General features: G+C 44.1%; 1 protein-coding gene across 6 annotated transcripts in view; it reads left to right on the top strand.

The window, feature by feature from the left end:
- armc3 (armadillo repeat containing 3) overlaps positions 1 to 21,520 on the top strand; it is a 258,598-nt gene that overhangs the window by 226,823 nt on the left and 10,255 nt on the right. For 5 of the 6 annotated variants that reach the window (XM_068013721.1, XM_068013732.1, XM_068013726.1 and 2 more), the window contains one exon: positions 13,044 to 13,238. The exons of the other annotated variant lie outside the window; for it this stretch is intronic. In XM_068013721.1, coding sequence (XP_067869822.1) covers positions 13,044 to 13,238 — 195 coding nt within the window. The remainder of the gene's footprint in view (positions 1 to 13,043; positions 13,239 to 21,520) is intronic. 6 annotated transcript variants of the gene reach the window in all.

Here is a 21,520-nt window from a genome sequence, read left to right on the forward strand (position 1 = left end):
CAGGCAGGGCGTTCCACGCCCCTACTCCTCTCTGAGTAAAGAAACTACCTCTAACATCTGTCCTATATCTATCACCCCTCAACTTAAAGCTATGTCCCCTCGTGTTTGTCATCACCATCCGAGGAAAAAGACTCTCACTATCCACCCTATCTAACCCTCTGATTATCTTATATGTCTCTATTAAGTCACCTCTCCTCCTCCTTCTCTCCAACGAAAACAACCCCAAGTCCCTCAGCCTTTCCTCGTAAGACCTTCCTTCCATACCAGGCAACATCCTAGTAAATCTCCTCTGCACCCTTTCCAAAGCTTCCACATCCTTCCTATAATGCGGTGACCAGAACTGCACGCAATACTCAAGGTGCGGCCTCACCAGAGTTTTGTACAGCTGCATCATGACCTCGTGGCTCCGAAACTCGATCCCCCTACTAATAAAAGCTAACACACCATATGCCTTCTTAACAGCCCTATTAACCTGGGTAGCAACTTTCAGGGATTTATGCACCTGGACACCAAGATCTCTCTGCTCATCTACACTACCAAGAATCTTCCCATTAGCCCAGTACTCTGCATTGCTGTTACTCCTTCCAAAGTGAATCACCTCACACTTCTCCGCATTAAACTCCATTTGCCATCTCTCAGCCCAGCTCTGCAGCCTATCTATGTCCCTCTGTACCCTACAACACCCTTCGACACTATCCACAACTCCACCGACCTTTGTGTCATCCGCAAATTTACTAACCCACCCTTCTACACCCTCATCCAGGTCATTTATAAAAATGACAAACAGCAGTGGCCCCAAAACAGAACCTTGCGGTACACCACTAGTAACTAAACTCCAGGATGAACATTTGCCATCAACCACCACCCTCTGTCTTCTTTCAGCTAGCCAATTTCTGATCCAAAGCTCGAAATCACCTTCAACCCCATACTTCCATATTTTCTGCAATAGCCTACCGTGGGGAACCTTATCAAACGCCTTACTGAAATCCATATACACCACATCCACGACTTTACCCTCATCCACCTGTTTGGTCACCTTCTCAAAAAACTCAATAAGGTTTGTGAGGCATGACCTACCCGTCACAAAACCGTGCTGACTATCGCAAATGAACTTATTCTTTTCAAGATGATTATAAATCCTATCTCTTATAACCTTTTCCAACATTTTACCCACAACCGAAGTAAGGCTCACAGGTCTATAATTACCAGGGCTGTCTCTACTCCCCTTCTTGAACAAGGGGACAACATTTGCTATCCTCCAGTCCTCCGGCGCTACTCCTGTCGACAATGACGACATAAAGATCAACAACAACGGCTCTGCAATCTCCTCCCTGGCTTCCCAGAGAATCCTAGGATAAATCCCATCTGGCCCAGGGGACTTATCTATTTTCACTCTTTCCAAAATTGCTAACACCTCCTCCTGGTGAATCTCAATCCCATCTAGCCTAGTAGGCTGTATCTCAGTAATCTCCTCGGCAACATTTTCTTTCTCTACTGTAAATACTGACGAAAAATATTCATTTAACGCTTCCCCTATCTCCTCTGATTCCGCACACAACTTCCCACTACTATCCTTGATTGGCCCTAATCTAACTCTAGTCATTCTTTTATTCCTGATATACCTATAGAAAGTCTTAGGGTTTTCTTTGATCCTATCCGCCAATGACTTCTCGTGTCCTCTCCTTGCTCTTCTTAGCTCTCCCTTTAGATCCTTCCTGGCTAGCTTGTAACTCTCAAGCGCCCTAACTGAGCCTTCACATCTCATCCTAACATAAGCCGCCCTCTTCCTCTTGACAAGCGCTTCAACTTCTTGAGTAAACCACGGCTCCCTCGCTCGACAACTTCCTCCCTGCCTGACAGGTACATACTTATCAAGGACACGCATTAGCTGCTCCTTGAATAAGCTCCACATTTCGTTTGTGCCCATCCCCTGCAGTTTCCTTCCCCATCCTACACATCCTAAATCTTGCCTAATCGCGTCATAATTTCCTTTCCCCCAGCTATAATTCTTGCCCTGCGGTTTCTACCTGTCCCTGCCCATCGCTAAGGTAAACCGAACCGAATTGTGATCACTATCGCCAAAGTGCTGACCTACATCTAAATCGTACACCTGGCCGGGTTCATTACCCAGTACCAAATCCAATGTGGCATCGCCCCTGGTTGGCCTGTCCACATACTGTGTCAGAAAACCCTCCTGCACACACTGGACAAAAACAGACCCATCTAAAGTACTCGAACTATAGTATTTCCAGTCAATATTTGGAAAGTTAAAGTCCCCCATAACCACTACCCTGTTACTCTCGCTCCTGTCGAGAATCATCTTCGCTATCCTTTCCTCTACATCTCTGGAACTATTCGGAGGTCTATAGAAGACTCCCAACAGGGTGACCTCTCCTCTCCTGTTTCTAACCTCGGCCCATACTACCTCAGTAGACGAGTCCTCAAACGTCCTTTCTGCCGCTGTAATACTTTCCTTGATTAACAATGCCCCCCCCCCCCTCTTTTACCCTCTTCTCTGTTCTTACTGAAACATCTAAATCCCGGAACCTGCAACATCCATTCCTGCCCCTGCTCTGCCCATGTCTCTGAAATAGCCACAACATCAGGATCCCAGGTACCAACCCATGCTGCAAGCTCACCCACCTTATTCCGGATGCTCCTGGCGTTGAAGTAGACACACTTTAAACCAAGTTCTTGCTTGCCAGTGCCCTCTTGTGTCCCTGTAACCTTATCCCCTACCTCACTACTCTCAACAGCCTGTACACTGGAACTACAATTTAGGTTCCCATTCCCCTGCTGATTTAGTTTAAACCCCCCCGAAGAGCACTAACAAATCTCCCCCCCAGGATATTGGTACCCCTCTGGTTCAGGTGAAGACCATCCTGTTTGTAGAGGTCCCACCTACCCCAGAAAGAGCCCCAATTATCCAGGAAACCAAAACCCTCCCTCCTACACCATCCCTGCAGCCACGTGTTCAACTCCTCTCTCTCCCTATTCCTCTCTTCGCTAGCACGTGGCACGGGCAACAACCCAGAGATAACAACTCTGGTTGTTCTCGCTCTAAGCTTCCACCCTAGCTCCCTGAATTTCTGCCTTAAATCCCCATCTCTCTTCCTACCTATGTCGTTGGTGCCTATGTGGACCACGACTTGGGGGTGCTCCCCCTCCCCCTTAAGGATCCCAAAAACACGATCAGAGACATCACGTGCCCTGGCACCTGGGAGGCAACACACCAACCGTGAGTCTCTCTCGTTCCCACAGAACCTCCTATCTGTTCCCCTAACTATGGAGTCCCCAATGACTAATGCTCTGCTCCTCTTCCCCTTTCCCTTCTGAGCAACAGGGACAGACTCTGTGCCAGAGACCTGCACCCCATTGCTTACCCCTGGTAAGTCGTCCCCCCCAACAGTATCCAAAACGGTATACCTGTTGTTGAGGGAAACGGCCACAGGGGATCCCTGCACTGCCTGCTGGTTCCCTTTCCTTCCCCTGACGGTAACCCATCTACCTACTTCTTCTACCTGAGGTGTGACTGCCTCCCTATAACTCCTGTCAATAATCCCCTCCGCCTCCCGAATGATCCGAAGTTCATCCAGCTCCAGTTCCCTAACGCGGTCTGCGAGGAGCTGGAGTTGGGTGCACTTCCTGCAGATGCAGTCAGCAGGGACACTCTTGGCGACCCCTACCTCCCACATTCTGCAGGAGGAACATACAACTGCCTTTACCTCCATTCCCACTATTCTAGATTCCCAACAAATCTACTGAAAAACCAAACGAAAAAAAAAAGTCAAAACTTGTTCGCTTAGCAATCCGACGGACTGAACTTTTTAAATAAAAAGCTTACCTTATCAACACACCAGAGTCCTTTTTTTTGGTTAGAGGAGGAGGGTGGGTGGGAGACACTACACGTGTAGTGTCTCGGGTACTGCCACTGCCCAAATAAATAGTTTTCCCTTACCCAGCAGTCCCTTGGTCCTCCGAAACAAAAGGGGATTAACTTGTAACTTACTGAAATTGACCGCTCAGCTGTAAGTTCGCTCCGCACCTCGTTCTGTCAAAGCTGCTCCTCGCAAAAAGAAAAAGATTTTAAAACTGCCCAAATAAATAGTTTTCCCTTACCCAGCAGTCCCCTGGTCCTCCGAAACAAAAGGGGATTAACTTGTAACTTACTGAAATTGACCGCTCAGCTGTAAGTTCGCTCCGCACCTCGTTCTGTCAAAGCTGCTCCTTGCAAAAAGAAAAAGATTTTAAAACTGCCCAAATAAATAGTTTTCCCTTACCCAGCAGTCCCCTGGTCCTCCGAAACAAAAGGGGATTAACTTGTAACTTACTGAAATTGACCGCTCAGCTGTAAGTTCGCTCCGCACCTCGTTCTGTCAAAGCTGCTCCTCGCAAAAAGAAAAAGATTTTAAAACTGCCCAAATAAATAGTTTTCCCTTACCCAGCAGTCCCCTGGTCCTCCGAAACAAAAGGGGATTAACTTGTAACTTACTGAAATTGACCGCTCAGCTGTAAGTTCGCTCCGCACCTCGTTCTGTCAAAGCTGCTCCTCGCAAAAAGAAAAAGATTTTAAAACTGCCCAAATAAATAGTTTTCCCTTACCCAGCAGTCCCCTGGTCCTCCGAAACAAAAGGGGATTAACTTGTAACTTACTGAAATTGACCGCTCAGCTGTAAGTTCGCTCCGCACCTCGTTCTGTCAAAGCTGCTCCTCGCAAAAAGAAAAAGATTTTAAAACTGCCCAAATAAATAGTTTTCCCTTACCCAGCAGTCCCCTGGTCCTCCGAAACAAAAGGGGATTAACTTGTAACTTACTGAAATTGACCGCTCAGCTGTAAGTTCGCTCCGCACCTCGTTCTGTCAAAGCTGCTCCTCGCAAAAAGAAAAAGATTTTAAAACTGCCCAAATAAATAGTTTTCCCTTACCCAGCAGTCCCCTGGTCCTCCGAAACAAAAGGGGATTAACTTGTAACTTACTGAAATTGACCGCTCAGCTGTAAGTTCGCTCCGCACCTCGTTCTGTCAAAGCTGCTCCTCGCAAAAAGAAAAAGATTTTAAAACTGCCCAAATAAATAGTTTTCCCTTACCCAGCAGTCCCCTGGTCCTCCGAAACAAAAGGGGATTAACTTGTAACTTACTGAAATTGACCGCTCAGCTGTAAGTTCGCTCCGCACCTCGTTCTGTCAAAGCTGCTCCTCGCAAAAAGAAAAAGATTTTAAAACTGCCCAAATAAATAGTTTTCCCTTACCCAGCAGTCCCCTGGTCCTCCGAAACAAAAGGGGATTAACTTGTAATTTACTGAAATTGACCGCTCAGCTGTAAGTTCGCTCCGCACCTCGTTCTGTCAAAGCTGCTCCTCGCAAAAAGAAAAAGATTTTAAAACTGCCCAAATAAATAGTTTTCCCTTACCCAGCAGTCCCCTGGTCCTCCGAAACAAAAGGGGATTAACTTGTAACTTACTGAAATTGACCGCTCAGCTGTAAGTTCGCTCCGCACCTCGTTCTGTCAAAGCTGCTCCTCGCAAAAAGAAAAAGATTTTAAAACTGCCCAAATAAATAGTTTTCCCTTACCCAGCAGTCCCCTGGTCCTCCGAAACAAAAGGGGATTAACTTGTAACTTACTGAAATTGACCGCTCAGCTGTAAGTTCGCTCCGCACCTCGTTCTGTCAAAGCTGCTCCTCGCAAAAAGAAAAAGATTTTAAAACTGCCCAAATAAATAGTTTTCCCTTACCCAGCAGTCCCCTGGTCCTCCGAAACAAAAGGGGATTAACTTGTAACTTACTGAAATTGACCGCTCAGCTGTAAGTTCGCTCCGCACCTCGTTCTGTCAAAGCTGCTCCTCGCAAAAAGAAAAAGATTTTAAAACTGCCCAAATAAATAGTTTTCCCTTACCCAGCAGTCCCCTGGTCCTCCGAAACAAAAGGGGATTAACTTGTAACTTACTGAAATTGACCGCTCAGCTGTAAGTTCGCTCCGCACCTCGTTCTGTCAAAGCTGCTCCTCGCAAAAAGAAAAAGATTTTAAAACTGCCCAAATAAATAGTTTTCCCTTACCCAGCAGTCCCCTGGTCCTCCGAAACAAAAGGGGATTAACTTGTAACTTACTGAAATTGACCGCTCAGCTGTAAGTTCGCTCCGCACCTCGTTCTGTCAAAGCTGCTCCTCGCAAAAAGAAAAAGATTTTAAAACTGCCCAAATAAATAGTTTTCCCTTACCCAGCAGTCCCCTGGTCCTCCGAAACAAAAGGGGATTAACTTGTAACTTACTGAAATTGACCGCTCAGCTGTAAGTTCGCTCCGCACCTCGTTCTGTCAAAGCTGCTCCTCGCAAAAAGAAAAAGATTTTAAAACTGCCCAAATAAATAGTTTTCCCTTACCCAGCAGTCCCCTGGTCCTCCGAAACAAAAGGGGATTAACTTGTAACTTACTGAAATTGACCGCTCAGCTGTAAGTTCGCTCCGCACCTCGTTCTGTCAAAGCTGCTCCTCGCAAAAAGAAAAAGATTTTAAAACTGCCCAAATAAATAGTTTTCCCTTACCCAGCAGTCCCCTGGTCCTCCGAAACAAAAGGGGATTAACTTGTAACTTACTGAAATTGACCGCTCAGCTGTAAGTTCGCTCTAGCAGGATGCTAGAGGGAGAATTCCCAGGAGATCTCAAACCCTCGGAAGACAGCTGAGAGATTAGGGAAAATCAAAGTGAATTCCTAAGAGCTGTGGTAAACTTTTGATTGGTCCCAGGAGAAGTGAAAACAAACCGTCTTGGGATAGACATAACTGTCAAACAGCAGTGATCTGTTGAGAATTAGAGTTTAAAGCATACGATTTCATGTTCTGTTAAGATTTTAAGTTTAAAATATGTTTCCAAATTATATTGTTATGTTAGTCATATTTTGCTTAGTTTAACTCTTGGACAGTAATGTGCTTTGTTTAAAATGTGAAATTTGTGGCGTATTTCTTCCAGTAATAGTTGGGAATTCAACTTTCTCTTTTTAAAAGTTAATGGTCCCTAACGGGATCGTAACACTATGGAAAGCACCAAACAGGTATAATTATTGCAACAGCCAGAAGAAATTAACCAGCACCTAACCTCTAAGTAGTTGATCATCCCTTTAAACTTGTGCGGCAACCTTCACGCTGCTTAACGTCGTGTTCAGCCGTGCGAGGGTTAGAGGTAGCTTGACTGGAATTTGGAGCTCCAAAATGACAGCGCTGCCATCAAATCAATGTTGTATGCTGATTGGTGTCTCGATCTGCCTGCTCTGCATACTTCCAGCAGAGGTTAGCTGCACCCATACTATCCCCCTTTAACAATATAATGTTCAGCATACTTCATATCAGAAGTCTCCATGCATGCTGCAAAAGGCATTTTGGAACCTTCTGGGGCTTTGAAGTGCCCACAACACAGGCACTACTGTGCCCAATTTTGTCCCCGTGATATTTTATAAGGAAGTGATCTTCTGTAGTGTGATGTTGCCAGTAAACGAAAGATTATATAGTATAGGAGAGGCATACTGAATTTGTTATGATTTGAGAAGGACCACAGGAGCATTTAAGGGGACTGGGGTAGTGAACAATTGAAGGCTACAGAATAGTTTGAGTAGTGAATGCTTTTGGGAGGGAAGTCGTAACCCATTTCTCTGGGACAGTTCAGGAGACAGGAAAAGTCACAAAACAAAAGAAAGCAAACTTTCCTGTGAGCGGTGCCCTTGGAATGTTTATTCTAGTTGCTAAGTGTAGGAAATAGGGATTACAGTGCATCGGGATTTCTAGGGGTTCCACCAAAGTGGGGTTAGAGTACTTGTAGTTGTAATAGGCACTGGCCAGGACAGTCATTCAAATGAGGTTGAAGCTTCATTTGTCCTGCATGTAGTTCTCCTTTCTCTTTTACAGAGATATCTGGCCTGGGATCACTGAAAACTTTTCTTCCCGCTTCCAGGGACAGGACTAGAACCCAGACTATTAGAATATTGGCAGATGGCAAAAATATACAACAAACAGGATATATTCTAATACCCAGGAAATATTTCCATGTTTTTGAAAACGGAGGGGAAGCACTTTGTTGAAAAATAATTCTTTTTATCTTCTCTTTAAATTATATTATTTTATAACCAGTCAATCTCTCACCTGTCTGATATCTTCATGTTACTGTCTCTCTGTTTGTCTCTCCTTTCTCTTCTCTCTAACTCTTATTCAAGATCTGCAACAGAAAACCCAGATAGATTTGACACCAGCAGTTTTATAGGGGGCGCCATTCTTCACCTGAAAGACAACACAGTTCCCTCCATAGATCCAAATGGAAGTGCAGCGTCCATGTACATGACAAATTAAAGGCCAAGCTTGACACAATGGAACAACAAGGAATTATTCACCATGTTCAGCTACACACTGATTGGTGTGGCTCCATAACCACTGTAATTAAGAAGGATGATACCATTAGAATATGTTTGGATCCCAGAAGATTTAATTGAGCACTCAAGAGGTGTCCTCACAAGATTCCTACTCTAGTGGAGCTCAACCCAAGGTTTGCTAGAGTCAAGTTCTTCTCAAAATTGGATGGAAAACATGGGTATTGGTCAGTCCACCTTTCTGAGGATTCACAGGAACTAACGACATTTAGCACACCATTTGGGAGGTATTGCTTTCTAGGGTCACCATTCAGTCTGTCAGTGAGTCAAGACCTATTCCAACAGCATATGGATCCCATTACCGAGAGTATTCCTGGCTGTGTTTGCATTGCGGATGACATAGCGGTCATGGAAAATACCAAAGAAGACCATGACAAAAATCTTCACATTCTAAAGGATTCAGCTGGAAGAGAAGGTCTCGTGTTTAATAGCAAAACATATGCTATCAATGTGAGCCATATTAATTTCTTTGGTTCAGTCTATTCTGTCACTGATATACGACCAGATCCCAGTAAAGTTGAGGATGTACAATCAATGCCTACTCCTCAAAACAAAGAAGATTTACAGAGGCCTGTTTAACTTTTAATTTCTGAGTGTGAACTTCAAGAAAAATGTTCCATTCTTATGTTGTGAAGATCATCAGCATGGGTGCGAATCGTTAAAGTAGTCACTTCCTGCCGCAGCATATTTACAATATTACAACCGAAGGAAAGAAACTACACTCAAAGTAGGTGCTTCACAAAAGGGTCTTGAAGCATGTCTGTTACAGGAAGGGAGACCAACTGCATTCAGTTCTAAACGTTTGTCACCCGCTCAGGCGAACTATGCAAACATAGAATGAGAAACATTGGCATTAGTGTTTGGTATCACCAGATTTCATACATACCTATTTGGCAAATGCTTTGTTGTCAAGACTGATTACAAGCCGTTAGTAATGATTTGGCAAAAGCACTCAACAGCGTGCCACCTCAACTCCCAACGGTTGTTAATCAAAGTACAGGGATATGATTGTGAGGTCTGATACAAACCTGGAAATCTCAGTTACATCTGACACATTGAGCAGACGACCCAACCCCAAGAAGACAGATGATATACTGTTAGATGTCCAAGTGGACAAAGTAGATGTGGAACTAGAAGATGTGTACCTAATGTGATTTGGACAGAACAAAGGCAAAGAGCTCCAAAGAGAGACTTCCTCAGATCTTGTTCTCAGGGCATTATGGCAGTTCATCAGTGGATGGCCAGATACAATGCAAGAGGTTCCCACAGACCTCAGTGTCTTTTTGGCCATATCGTGACAAATTAGGGATATCAGGTGGAGTTATTTTCAAAGGCAGACAAGTATTGATACCAAATGCACTTCATCAGGACATCCTTACCCAATTACATCAAGGTCACATGGGCATTGAAAGATCAAGACGACTTGCACGTGAGACAGTTTATCAGCTAGGGATCAATAACGACACAGATCGAGCAATGAGGATGTGTGATGCATGTCAAGAGCATCAGCTGAGTCAACACAGAGAGCCACTCCATCCTTATGATATTCCATCACAAACATGGTCAAGATTAACTACTGACTTATTTACTGTTAGGGATGATAACTTCTTATTACCGACTATTGCTCCAAATTTCCTATCATTTGCCAACTGAGGGATACACCAAGAGCATCGGTAGCAAACACGATGAATGCAATTTTCAGTCTTTTTGGTTCCCTGGAGGGGATAGTGTCGGATAACGGTCCACAGTACACCAGTAAGCCATTCCAGGACGTGTGTCCAAAGTGGGCACACTACGTCATTCCCAGACTATCCAAGGTCAAATGGACTAGCAGAAAGGATGGTGCGGATGGTAAAGTCACTAATCTTGAAATGTAAGGAGACCAATTCAAATAGCAATGTTGCACCTATGAGCAACACCACTAGATATGGGATTAGCAACCCCGACAGAGATCATGTTCGGAAGGCAAATCAGGATAACTCTTCTGAGTCATCATTTGATCAGATCGTCGTCTGTCCAAGATAAATTATTGGTAAAACAAGAGAAATTGAAAATCACATGACAAACATGCAGGTGTGGAGTTGCCTCCAGAGCATGTAGGACAGAAGGTCAGAGTGATCCACCCACAAGAGAAGAAGTGGTTCCCTGCGGAAATGTCAAAGATCTGTAATGAATCACGGTCATATGAGGTATCCACCCCGATGGAGTGATGTTGAGAAGGAATAGATGTCTGCTGAGAGAGTTATTCAATAGCATCATACCTAACACTCCCCTGTAGCGTCAAGAACACATTAACATTCAAGTTCTGAGCGTGAAGTTAAGGAAGGTAACACGTACAACACTCAAGTAAAAGATAATTGTCAATCTAGACCGATGAGTCAAGGGAAAAGAATTGACAATTCCAGATCTCAGTAAAGTTTCACTGTTACCCGATCAGGTTGAGTCAGCAGACCACTTGTACATTTCAGGGATACTTGAATAATTAATGAGAGTCCATACATACTTAAATACTGTTCACAATTATCCTATTTCATTATGTACATAGCTTATAACTTATGTAATCTTTCTATTTAAGGAAAGGAGGATGTTGTGATATTGCTTTAATACTGATTCACTTACTACTGAAATGTAAATAGTTTAGTATACGTCATCACAGGAAGTGATGAAAGTTAGCATGTGATATAGTAGTTGGAACAGTGTTAGTCAGCAGGTAGCATTTATATTGAAGAGCTCTCCCAGAATCCTGTATTCTTCAATAACGAACTCTTAGTTTAGTTTACCAATCATTGGTATAGTGTTTGGTGTGTCTGTGTTAAGAGACAATAACACAACTGCCACCCGTCCAAATACCATGCCAATTTTCTCAACAAGCTATGTTCACTGCTTTCCTCCCTCAGCCTCTGCACTGAATGACTTCTCATCCTTGGTGATTTCAACCTCCATCTGAATTCATCACATTCTCTCTCTTCTGAGTTCACTGCCCTCCTATACTCCCTTAATCTCAAGCTCCATATAAACTCCCCAACCCATATTTATGGCCACCTGCTTGACCTTGCCATCTCACATGGCCTTGCTACTGCCATGGTATTAATCACAGATAACACCATCTCTGAACACTTCCTTGCAATGATTTCCACCCACTTCCCCCTCCAAACCCTACTTCTGTACCCATACCTGGAAAAAAACTCTTCCCCCAATTCACTTACAACTGCACTCTCAAAATCCCAATTGTCCAGCCTTTGGCCCTCCATTCACCACAACATTTCTGCAGCTACCAATTTGCTCAACCAAACCCTCAACTCCCCTTTCAATGCCCTTGTCCCTATTTAAAACCACTACTCTTTCTCACCCTAGACATTCCCCCTTGTACGGCCCTCATCTGCACTCCCTTAAGTACAACGGACACAGAATTGAATGGATATGGTGAACAACTGGTTTAGCCATTCACAGTCAGATCTGGCTGGACCACTTAAAGCACTATCAGGTCTTGCTCTCATCTGTCAAGACTACTCACTATTTCAGGATGCTCCTGAATGCAAAGCTAACCACTGGCTTTTTTTCTCTACTGCAAGTCATCGTCTTAAACCCCTCTCCCCTGTCTCCTCCACCCTCACCTCCAACAAGTGCAAGAGTTAATGGATTTCTTTGATTGGGACCATCCAATCAGCTGCTTCAGCCACTTCACTCCTTTCCCTTAGCCCACCAGGCCAAACCTCCTCTAAAGCTCCCACTTGCCCTTGTGCTGAACTTTCATGTTTCTCTCCTCTCTCAGCTCATGCTCTCTCCAAGCTCATCTTGTCCATGAGACCCACCTCCTGCTCTCAACTCTATTTCCACTAAACGACTGACCACCCAACTTCCCTTCCTGGCTCCCATATTAGCTGACATCGTTAACAGCTCTCTCTCTCCTTCAAATCTACCGTCATCACCCCTTTCCTAAAAAAAAACCAACCCTTGGCCTTCCAAACTACCACTCCATTTCTAACCTCTCTTTCCTCTCCAAAGGCCTTGAATGTGTTGTCACCTCCCAAATTCATAACCATCTTGCCCAGAACTCCATGTTTGAATCCCTTCAATCAGGTTTCCACACCTGCCACCGTACCGAAACGGCTCTTATCAAAGTTACAAATGATCCTATGTGACTGTGACAAGGGCAAACTATCCCTCATCCTTCTCAACCTTTCTGCAGCCTTTGACACAGTTGATCACACCATTCTCCTCCAATGCCTGACTCAATTTTAAAAAAATTTAATAGAACGGTAATGGGTCCCACAGGAATGTTTGATGCTGGGTTTATGGCTTGGAGCAGTCTAAGTGGCAAACACTTGGCCACAAAGAGATCTATCTGTCTTCTAACAAAGTTGTCAATTTCAAATTTGGATGATGGTTGAAGGTGGTCATTCTGGCTTCACTTTCAAATGGCTGATAAGTGCTGCATTTTGACACCCTCCCCATTTTGCCTGGGCAGCTCAGTGGGAACTCAGGGTATGTGAAAACCTGCCTATGTTATGTGCAAATGGCCTGATACTGGAAAACTCAGTGGGGTGCAATTCCCATTCCATCATAGTTATGAAAAGGGATTGGGACTTTTTGACCCCATCATCTTTAACAAGTGCCCCATTTTTATAAAATCACATTTAGCAAAGGAAAGAGCAAAGGAAAAAAGGACGAGGAAAAACTAAAAGAGGAACTACTCCATGCTAAGACTGAGGAGGAAGAGAAAAAGAAACCATGGGAATGTCCTTATGATGTACTTTTCGATGCTTACCTCAGTGAAGTTGCAAGAAATATTTTACCACTCCCCAGCACAAGAGGACAAGTTGTGGCACTTGCAAAGTAAGTACTTTCTTCAACAATTTTGAATGTAAGCTGGCATAAATTTATAACATCCAAACAGGTAGCATTTTTGAATTGGGTTCCTGATTCATAAAATTTGTCCTAAGCTTCAAATGTTTATTTCATGGATATAGTCATGTAAAGATACTACAGAAGCTGGAATTATTCTTCTCGGAGCAGTAAAGGTTAAGGGAGATTTAAAAGCAGTGATTAAAATTATGAGGTGTTTTGATCGAGTTGCCATTGGCTGTTGGCTTGGTAACTGATGAACAGCAATTTAAGATAATTGGCAAAAGAATCTGAAGGAAGATGAGAAGAATTTTTTTTATGCGGAGGGTTGTTAGGATCTGGAATACACTGCATGAAAGGGTGGTGGAAGCAGACTTAATAGTAACTTTCAAAAGGAAATATTAGATATATACTTGAAAAGGACAAATATCAACGGTAATGGGGAAGGCACGGGTGACTAATTAGATAGTTCTATCAAAGAATTAGCACAGGCATGATAGGCTTGAATGACCTCCTTCTGTGCTGTTTTGATTCTATGATTGTAGTTGATATTCAAACACAAAAATGGACACATTTGTAGTGAATTCACCCATTTTCAGACAAATTGCTTTTTTCCTCATTTATTTAACTTCCATTAACTGAAGGCAGGTCCATAGGTATCATAGAAAGTTCATCATATGCTTCTCCTGTCAGCAGAAGCTGGGCTTTGCTGCTATTCCTTCAGTAGGAAAATTCCTTGCAGAATCTAATTTGATTTTGAATTTGCCAATTCAAACATGTGGCATATCTGGGTGAATTTTACCTCCCCAATGGCAGAAACTGGGCAGCGACAGTTAATATGGAGCCAAAGACTTACCAACTCGTCTCCTTCCCCAATCTCGCCAACTGTAATTTTAAAGTGCAGGAGTCAGAATATCTGTTTGAAGCTGGTGGGATCGATTTAGATATGCAGATTGTGTCCCATTGATGTTATTGGGACCTACGGTTGTCTATAGGAGGCATTTTCCTGGAGGTTTGATTAGTTGATGTTCTGCCGACATCAGACCACATGAGATCTGATGATGTGGTCTGCTCATGTGACATCTGCAAATGTTATTGCATTTACCTTATGATGTTTGGGTATGCTGCATTTGAGGATCATTGATCATTGTTTCCTGCTAGCAGCTGTCAGAATTATAGAATGATATAACACAGAAAGAGGCCATTCAGCCCGTTGTGCCAGTGCCAGTTTTTTTGTAGAGCTATCCAATGAATCCCACCCCGCAGTTCTTTCTCTATAGACCTGTATATTTTCCCCTTGAATCTGCTTCCACCACTCTCTTGGGCAGTGCATTCCAGATCTCAACAACTCGTGTTAAAAAAAAAGTTCTCCTGCTGCCTCTGCTTCTTTTGCCAATCACTTTAAATCTGTGTCCTCTGGTTACAAACCCTATCACTGGAGACAGTTTCTCCTTATTTACTGTACCAAAACCATTCATGATGTGAACACCTTTATCAAATCTCCTCTTAGTCTGGTGACTCTTCTGACGCCCTACGTCATTTTGACAATTTCCAGTTTCCTGGCCCCAACCGCCTCCTCTTCACTATGGACGTCCCATCTTTCTACACCTCCATCCCCCATCAGCATGGATTGAGGGCTCTCCGCTTTTTCCTTGAACAGAGGCCCAAAACAGTCCCCATCCACCACCACCGCCCTCCTCCACCTGGCTGAACTTGTTCTCACATTCTGCTTCAACTCCACTCACTTCCTTCAAGTAAAAGGTGTTGCTATGGGTACCCACATGGGTCCTAGCTATGCCTGTCTTTTTGTGGGATATGTCAAACATTCCTTGTTCCAGTCCTACTCAGGCCCCCTCCCCCAACTCTTTTTCCGGTACATTGATGACTGTATCAGTGCCGTTTCCTGCTCCCGCCCCGAACTGGAAAACTTTATCAACTTTGCTTCTAATTTCCACCCTTCTCTCACCTTTTATATGGTCCATCTCTGACACTTCCCTTCTCTTCCTCGACTTCTCTATCTCCATGTCTGGGGATAGGCTGTCTACTAATATCCATTATAAGCCCACCGACTCCCACAGCTACCTCGACTACACTTCTTCACACCCTGCCTCCCGTAAAGACTCCATTCCATTCTCCCAGTTTGTCCGTCTCCGACGCATCTGCTCTGATGATACCTTCCATGACAGAGCTTCCGATACGTCTTCCTTTTTCCTCAACCGAGGATTCCCCCCTACTGTGGTTGACGGGGCTATTAACAGTGTCCGGCCCATTTCCCCCACCTCTACCCCTCCCTCCCAGAACCGCAACAGGGTACCCCTTGTCCTCACTTTCCACCCCATCAGCCTCCATATCCAAAGGATCATCCTCCGCCATTTCCGCGTGATGCCACTACCAAACGCATCTTCCCCTCCCCTGTCAGCATTCCGAAGGGATCGTTCCCTCCGTGATACCCTGGTCCACTCCTCCATTACGCCCACCACCTCGTCCCCTTCCTATGGCACCTTCCCCTGCAATCACAGGAGGTGTAATATCTGCCCATTTACCTCCTCTCTCCTCACTATCCCAAGCCCCAAACACTCCTTTCAGGTGAAGCAGCGATTTACTTGTACTTCTTTCAATGTAGTATACTGTATTCGCTGCTCACGATGTAGTATCCTCTACATTGGGGAGACCAAAGGCAGACTGGGTGACCGCTTTGCAGAACACCTCCGCTCAGTCTGCAAGCAGAACCCCGAGCTTCCAGTTGCTTGCCATTTCAACTCTCCCCCCTGCTCACATCTCTGTCCTGGGATTGCTGCAGTGTTCCAGTGAACATCAACGCAAGCTTGAGGAACAGCATCTCATTTACCAAATAGGCACACTACAGCCTGCTGGACTGAACATTGAGTTCAATAATTTCAGAGCATGACAGGCCCCCCCATTTTACTTTCATTTTTAGTTATTTTTTTCTTTTTCCTTTTTTTAATGTTTATTTTATTTCATAGTTTGTTCAGTTTGCTTACCTAATGTTTTTTTTCATGTTTGTACTTGTGGCTCTTCAATTTTCAGTCTGTTAACACCCTACCTGTACTAATGCTTTGTCTTTCAACACACCATTAACATATTGTTTGACCTTGCTCCACGACCTTCTGGTCAGCTATTCGGTGACCTTGTCCTATCTACATCTTCTCCTTTGTTATCTCTTGCCACACCCCCACTTTACTTGCTTATAACCTTTTACATCTCTAATATTTGCCAGTTCTGAAGAAGGGTCACTGACCTGAAACTTCTCTCTCCACAGATATTGCCAGACCTGAATATTTCCAGCATTTCTTGTTTTTATTTCAGATTTCCAGCATCCGCAGTATTTTGCTTTTATATTACTCCTCTTGTTCTTCTCTGCTTTAAGAAGAACAAGCCCAACCCCTCCAGTCTCTCCACATAACTTGTTAAACTCCAGAAAGCTTGTTATGGAAGGATAATGCTCAAGCCTGTCTTTACTCAGTTTCACATTTATTGTGCAGAATATAAGAATTACAAACACATAGCAAAACCCTACACCAGTCTCAGTGAGTGCTTATAAGTACTTAACTAAGACCCCAATTAACACCCTTCACCTGCATATAATCAAATCATTGATATTCAATTAACAGATTAACATAACTGACATTCCTCATGCCCGATGCCATTCTAGTAAATCTCTGCTGCACCCTCTCTATGGCCTTGTCATCCTTCTTAAAGTGTGGTACTCAGAACGGAACACAATTCTGCAGCTGAGGCCTAACCAGTTAATTAAAGATTTCGCATAACTTCTTTGCTTTTGTTCTTTATTCCTCTATTCATAAAACCCATATACATTTTTAACAGTTTTCTCAATTTTTCCACCACTTTCACCCCCAGATCACTCTGTTCTAGACCCCATTTTAAAATGGTACCATTTAGTTCATATTGTCGCCCCTCATTTTTCCTAGCAAAATGTATTACTTCACACTTCTCTGTTAAATTTCATCTTCCATGTGTCTGTCCACTTCATTGGTCTATGTCCTCCTGAAGTCTGTTCCTGTCCTTCTCATTGTTTACTACATTTCTGAGTTTCATATCATCAGCAAACTTTGAAATTATACCCTGTATACCCAAGTCTTGGTCATTAATATATATCAAAAAGAGCAGTGGTCCTAATATGGACCCCGGGGAACACCACTAATTACCTCCCTCCAGTCTGAAAAGCAATCTTCACCACTACACTTGTACTTTCTGCCCCTTAACTAATTTTGTATCCATACTTCCACTGTTTAATCCCATGGTTTTAATTTTGCTAACAAGTCTATTATGTGGTACTTTGACAAACGGCTTTGGAGAGTCCATATACACATTGTTATGACTGAGGCGGGAGGAGTGCACTGTTTTTCTAGTTCCGCTTCTGCACAGGTCGCAACATATATTTAAATGTTTTCCCAGTTACGGATAGGGTCAATCATACACTCTAAATTTATCCCAGAATAAAATACACCAACCAGGTTTCTTTAATAAACAACAAAGTTATCAGTTTATTATAAAACAAATCTTAATCAGTAACGATGCAAAGCATTAACACACAGATTGAAATATAAAAATTCCCTTTTTATCTTAGCCCCTCACACATACACACACACACACACATACATACACCAGTTAAACCAAAAAATGAAGAGATTTACTCTTTAGAGCTCTATTACAAAAAAAAACAGGCAAAAAAAAATGCTTTGGCCAAATACTTGCTAATTCTTGATGAAAAAAAAAGAAAAGATATGAAAAGATGTCAAATGTCCTTTGTTTTGGTTTGGCGTCCCAATTACGCGTAGATGGCCGTCACTGGGTTCGTCCTAGAACAGTTCTTGTCAGGCAACATTGAAAATCTGTTTGGGCAGGCTTTTCAGGAAAAAATGCAGCAATAGGGGTTTCAGGCAGTTTCTTACACTTGCTTCTCAGCGCCTCTTAAAGAGATGGAAAAGTTGGCAAACTTAGAGATGGAACAAGCTGAATTGAGGTCTTCTCCCTTGGCAAGTTTTCTCCAACTGTCTTTTCAGAACATTGTCCATATCCCAACTGCCTGTCCAAAGTGATACCAAAAAACATCTCAAGAGTCAAGCCTCCTGACCCAATAATTCTTGACCTGTCCCTTCTCTGTAAACATCTTCCCCAAGGCAAAAAGACCCATGCTAGGTATTTATCTGAAAACAGGTGCCTTCCAGTAACTGTTGTTTACATGTCGAGTCCAAAAGACCTTCTGATGACCTCAAAAAAAAAACAAAGTTCCAACATCTATGGAATCTTTTTCCAGTTTTAAACACAAATCCTCATAATTTAACAAAAAAATGGAAGCACTCATAATAACATCCACTACCCTCATTAATTCTGCTTCATCAAAAAACTTGATCAAGTTCGTCGAATAAGATTTGTCTTTAACAAGTCCATGCTGACTTTCATTTATTAACCCATACTTTTCCAAATGCCAATTAATTTTGTCCCAGATTATTGTCTCTAAAAGTTTCTCCACCATCGATGTGCGACATTGATCTGTCTCTAGTGAAGACAGGTGCAAAGGATTCATTTAGTACCTAAGTCATTCCCTCTGCCTCCACAAGAATACTTCCCTTTTGGTCCCTAATCAGCCGAACCCTTCCTTTGACTATACTTTTACTATTGATTTGTTTATAAAAGGTTCCCTTTTTATGCTAGCTGCCACTGTATTCTCATACTCTCTGTTTGCTCCTCCTATTCCCTTTTTTAGATCTCTTCTGTACTTTCTGGGTGAGAAATTCATGTGCCCAGTGCTGATTTGCTAGGTCCAGCTGCGCTGCCAACCACGTCAGGTACTGCGGTCCTCTTGAGAAGGCCGCTCACACTGGCATTCCCAGCATCCGCCAGAAAGCTGTGAAGGAACACTATCCTTATGTCACACAAGCTCAACCAGCTGATGCCATGCCAGGATCACGAAGGTCCAGGTAATGTATTCACTTGTCACTCTGCAAACAACAAGCACTAAGCTGCAAGATGGGACATACAGCTACAGCCATAGCGCTGCTGGAGGCAGTTCTTTGGAGGCCTGTTGTCATTTTGCTAGGGCGCTCTGTGACCCCTGCCACTTCTGGCATGACCCACATGGTGGACCCTCTTGAGAAGGGCCCCAGTGTTGGCTTCCCCTGCATGCACTGAAAGGCTGTGAAGGAATGCTATCCTGACATCACATAGCCCGATCAACTGATACAACCCAATGATACCTAATTTGACCATGCAGTTCTTGGCAATGAGCTCAGTGATCAGTCTTCAAACAACAAGTTCTAAACTGGAAGATGGGCCCTGCAATAGCAATCCTCAAAGGGCCAGGCACACTAATTGCAGGCAAGGTAATTTTTAAGAACCTGCTATTGCAAAGTTTCTGGAAGTACATTGGAGTATTTTTGGAGATTTTGTGGTGTTCCTGGATTTGCTAGAGAGTGTTGCTGCATCCTCAGTGGGAGGGCAAAGGAGGAGGTGATCTGACTACACAAATTCTGCAACAAGTATGGGGCAGTGGCAGTGCCTCTGGGTCTGTAGCATGGCAGGGAGATGGAACAGAGTCTGTGGAGAAAGCAAGCTCTGCGCGATGCCCTCTGCCAACTTGTTCTGGCTCCTCCAAGCTCCTCGACAATGACAGGAGACTATCTGGCAGGCCAGCCAATGCATCCAGCATCTCGATGCGCATACCCATCAGTGCTCTCCTGTATGCCGTCCTCTTCTGAGCCTTCTGTAACAGAATTCGCCTGCGACTTTGCCCTCCAGTGAGCTGGTAAATGAAGCAACCTTTCCCCCTGGCCTGGCTGCAGCCCACTTGTAGTCTAGATGACTCACCACATGCTAACCCTAACTCTCTACTTGCTCCAAGGTACATGCTTTGTCAGTATCTAAGCTGGTGACTGAATCTCAGATCAAGTGACAGGGTCTCTTCATTAGTGCTATGCTGTTGCTCTCTCTCTTGCCTCTTGAGTGTAGGAAAGCAGGAAATCAGAAGGGTGTGAGGGAAGGGGTGGGCTGGAAAGGGAAGCAAGAGGTCCATTGACACACCATCAGAGCTTGCTCATCCTGCCAGTTAGCAAGGTGACAGTATTCTGGGAGTTGAGAATGGGCATCAGGCAGAACATACTGTCATCCTCAATATTCTCAGCAAAGGCAGGTGCCAGGGGCTCTGTTGCAGCTGGCCCCATGAGCAGAGAACCATATACTATGTAGGGCTCTGGAGATGTAGGCAACCTTGTCCCCCGCTAGTTCTGCTCTGTTTTTTTTTTGCTCTGCAAGGGAGAAGGAAGAATGCCAGTGATTCTGGCACACTGGGCTCAATTTTAACAAATGGGCGAATTTATTGACGCATAGCCCAAATCGGGTCACATGGCCACTTGGGCAGGGGGTGAGACGCGAAAGCAGATTTTGTTTGCGTCCAATTAACAGCCAGCAGGCATGGGAGCCAGTCAATAACGGGGGCAGGCAGAAGGAAATTCCAGCTGCTGACCCACTGCCACCATATTTAAAGGGACAGTCGCACTCGGGTTAAAAGTATTACCAAAAGAGGCACCTGGAAGAAAGGGGAAACAAGGTTTGAAAGCAAACAATGGCTGAAGTGAGAGGCAAGGGCATAGCAGAAGATGCTTTTCTACTCAACAGAAGGCATGCCTTGGGATTGCAGACGAAGTCAGCAGTTGCAGGGCGGTCTCATGGACTTTGTTGCAGTGCTGCAAGTGATTCAATGACCTGCTGAGATCTGGCAAGGTGAGTGGACCTCTTTATACCAAGCTCGCATCCCTGGATGTCATGAAAGGTGCCAATGCAATGTGAAATGAGGTTGAGGACCCTGGCGTCAAGCATGATAGGGCACCATTGTTCACAGCAGGATGTATTTTTGCCTCACAACAGGGGCTGCTGGTCAGACTGTGTTGATTGCTGCATTGCCAGCAATGGCTGCTAGCAGCAGTGGCATAATGCTGGACCTTGAAGGACCAGTGACACAGTGTATGTATGTGTTTGCAGGAGAAGCGGGCTCACAATGCCAAGGAACAGAGACAAACTGGAGGACAATTGCCACTGCTCATGGTATTGACGTTAATGGAGGAGGAGGCAATGGAGCTTGGAGGGTTCGCAGCAGGGCAGCCTGTCCTGAGGGTGTGGCGGGTGTGCAGGCCACAAAGAGTGATTTGATTCATGGAAGCTTCCAGTAAACCTTATGACACGCAGTACCTATGGTGCACCTGTGGCCAGTGATGAACACGTGGAGCTCCAGATGC

The sequence above is a fragment of the Heterodontus francisci genome, chromosome 2 (genome assembly GCF_036365525.1).
Source record: "Heterodontus francisci isolate sHetFra1 chromosome 2, sHetFra1.hap1, whole genome shotgun sequence".
In the NCBI taxonomy this organism is placed as follows: domain Eukaryota; kingdom Metazoa; phylum Chordata; class Chondrichthyes; order Heterodontiformes; family Heterodontidae; genus Heterodontus; species Heterodontus francisci.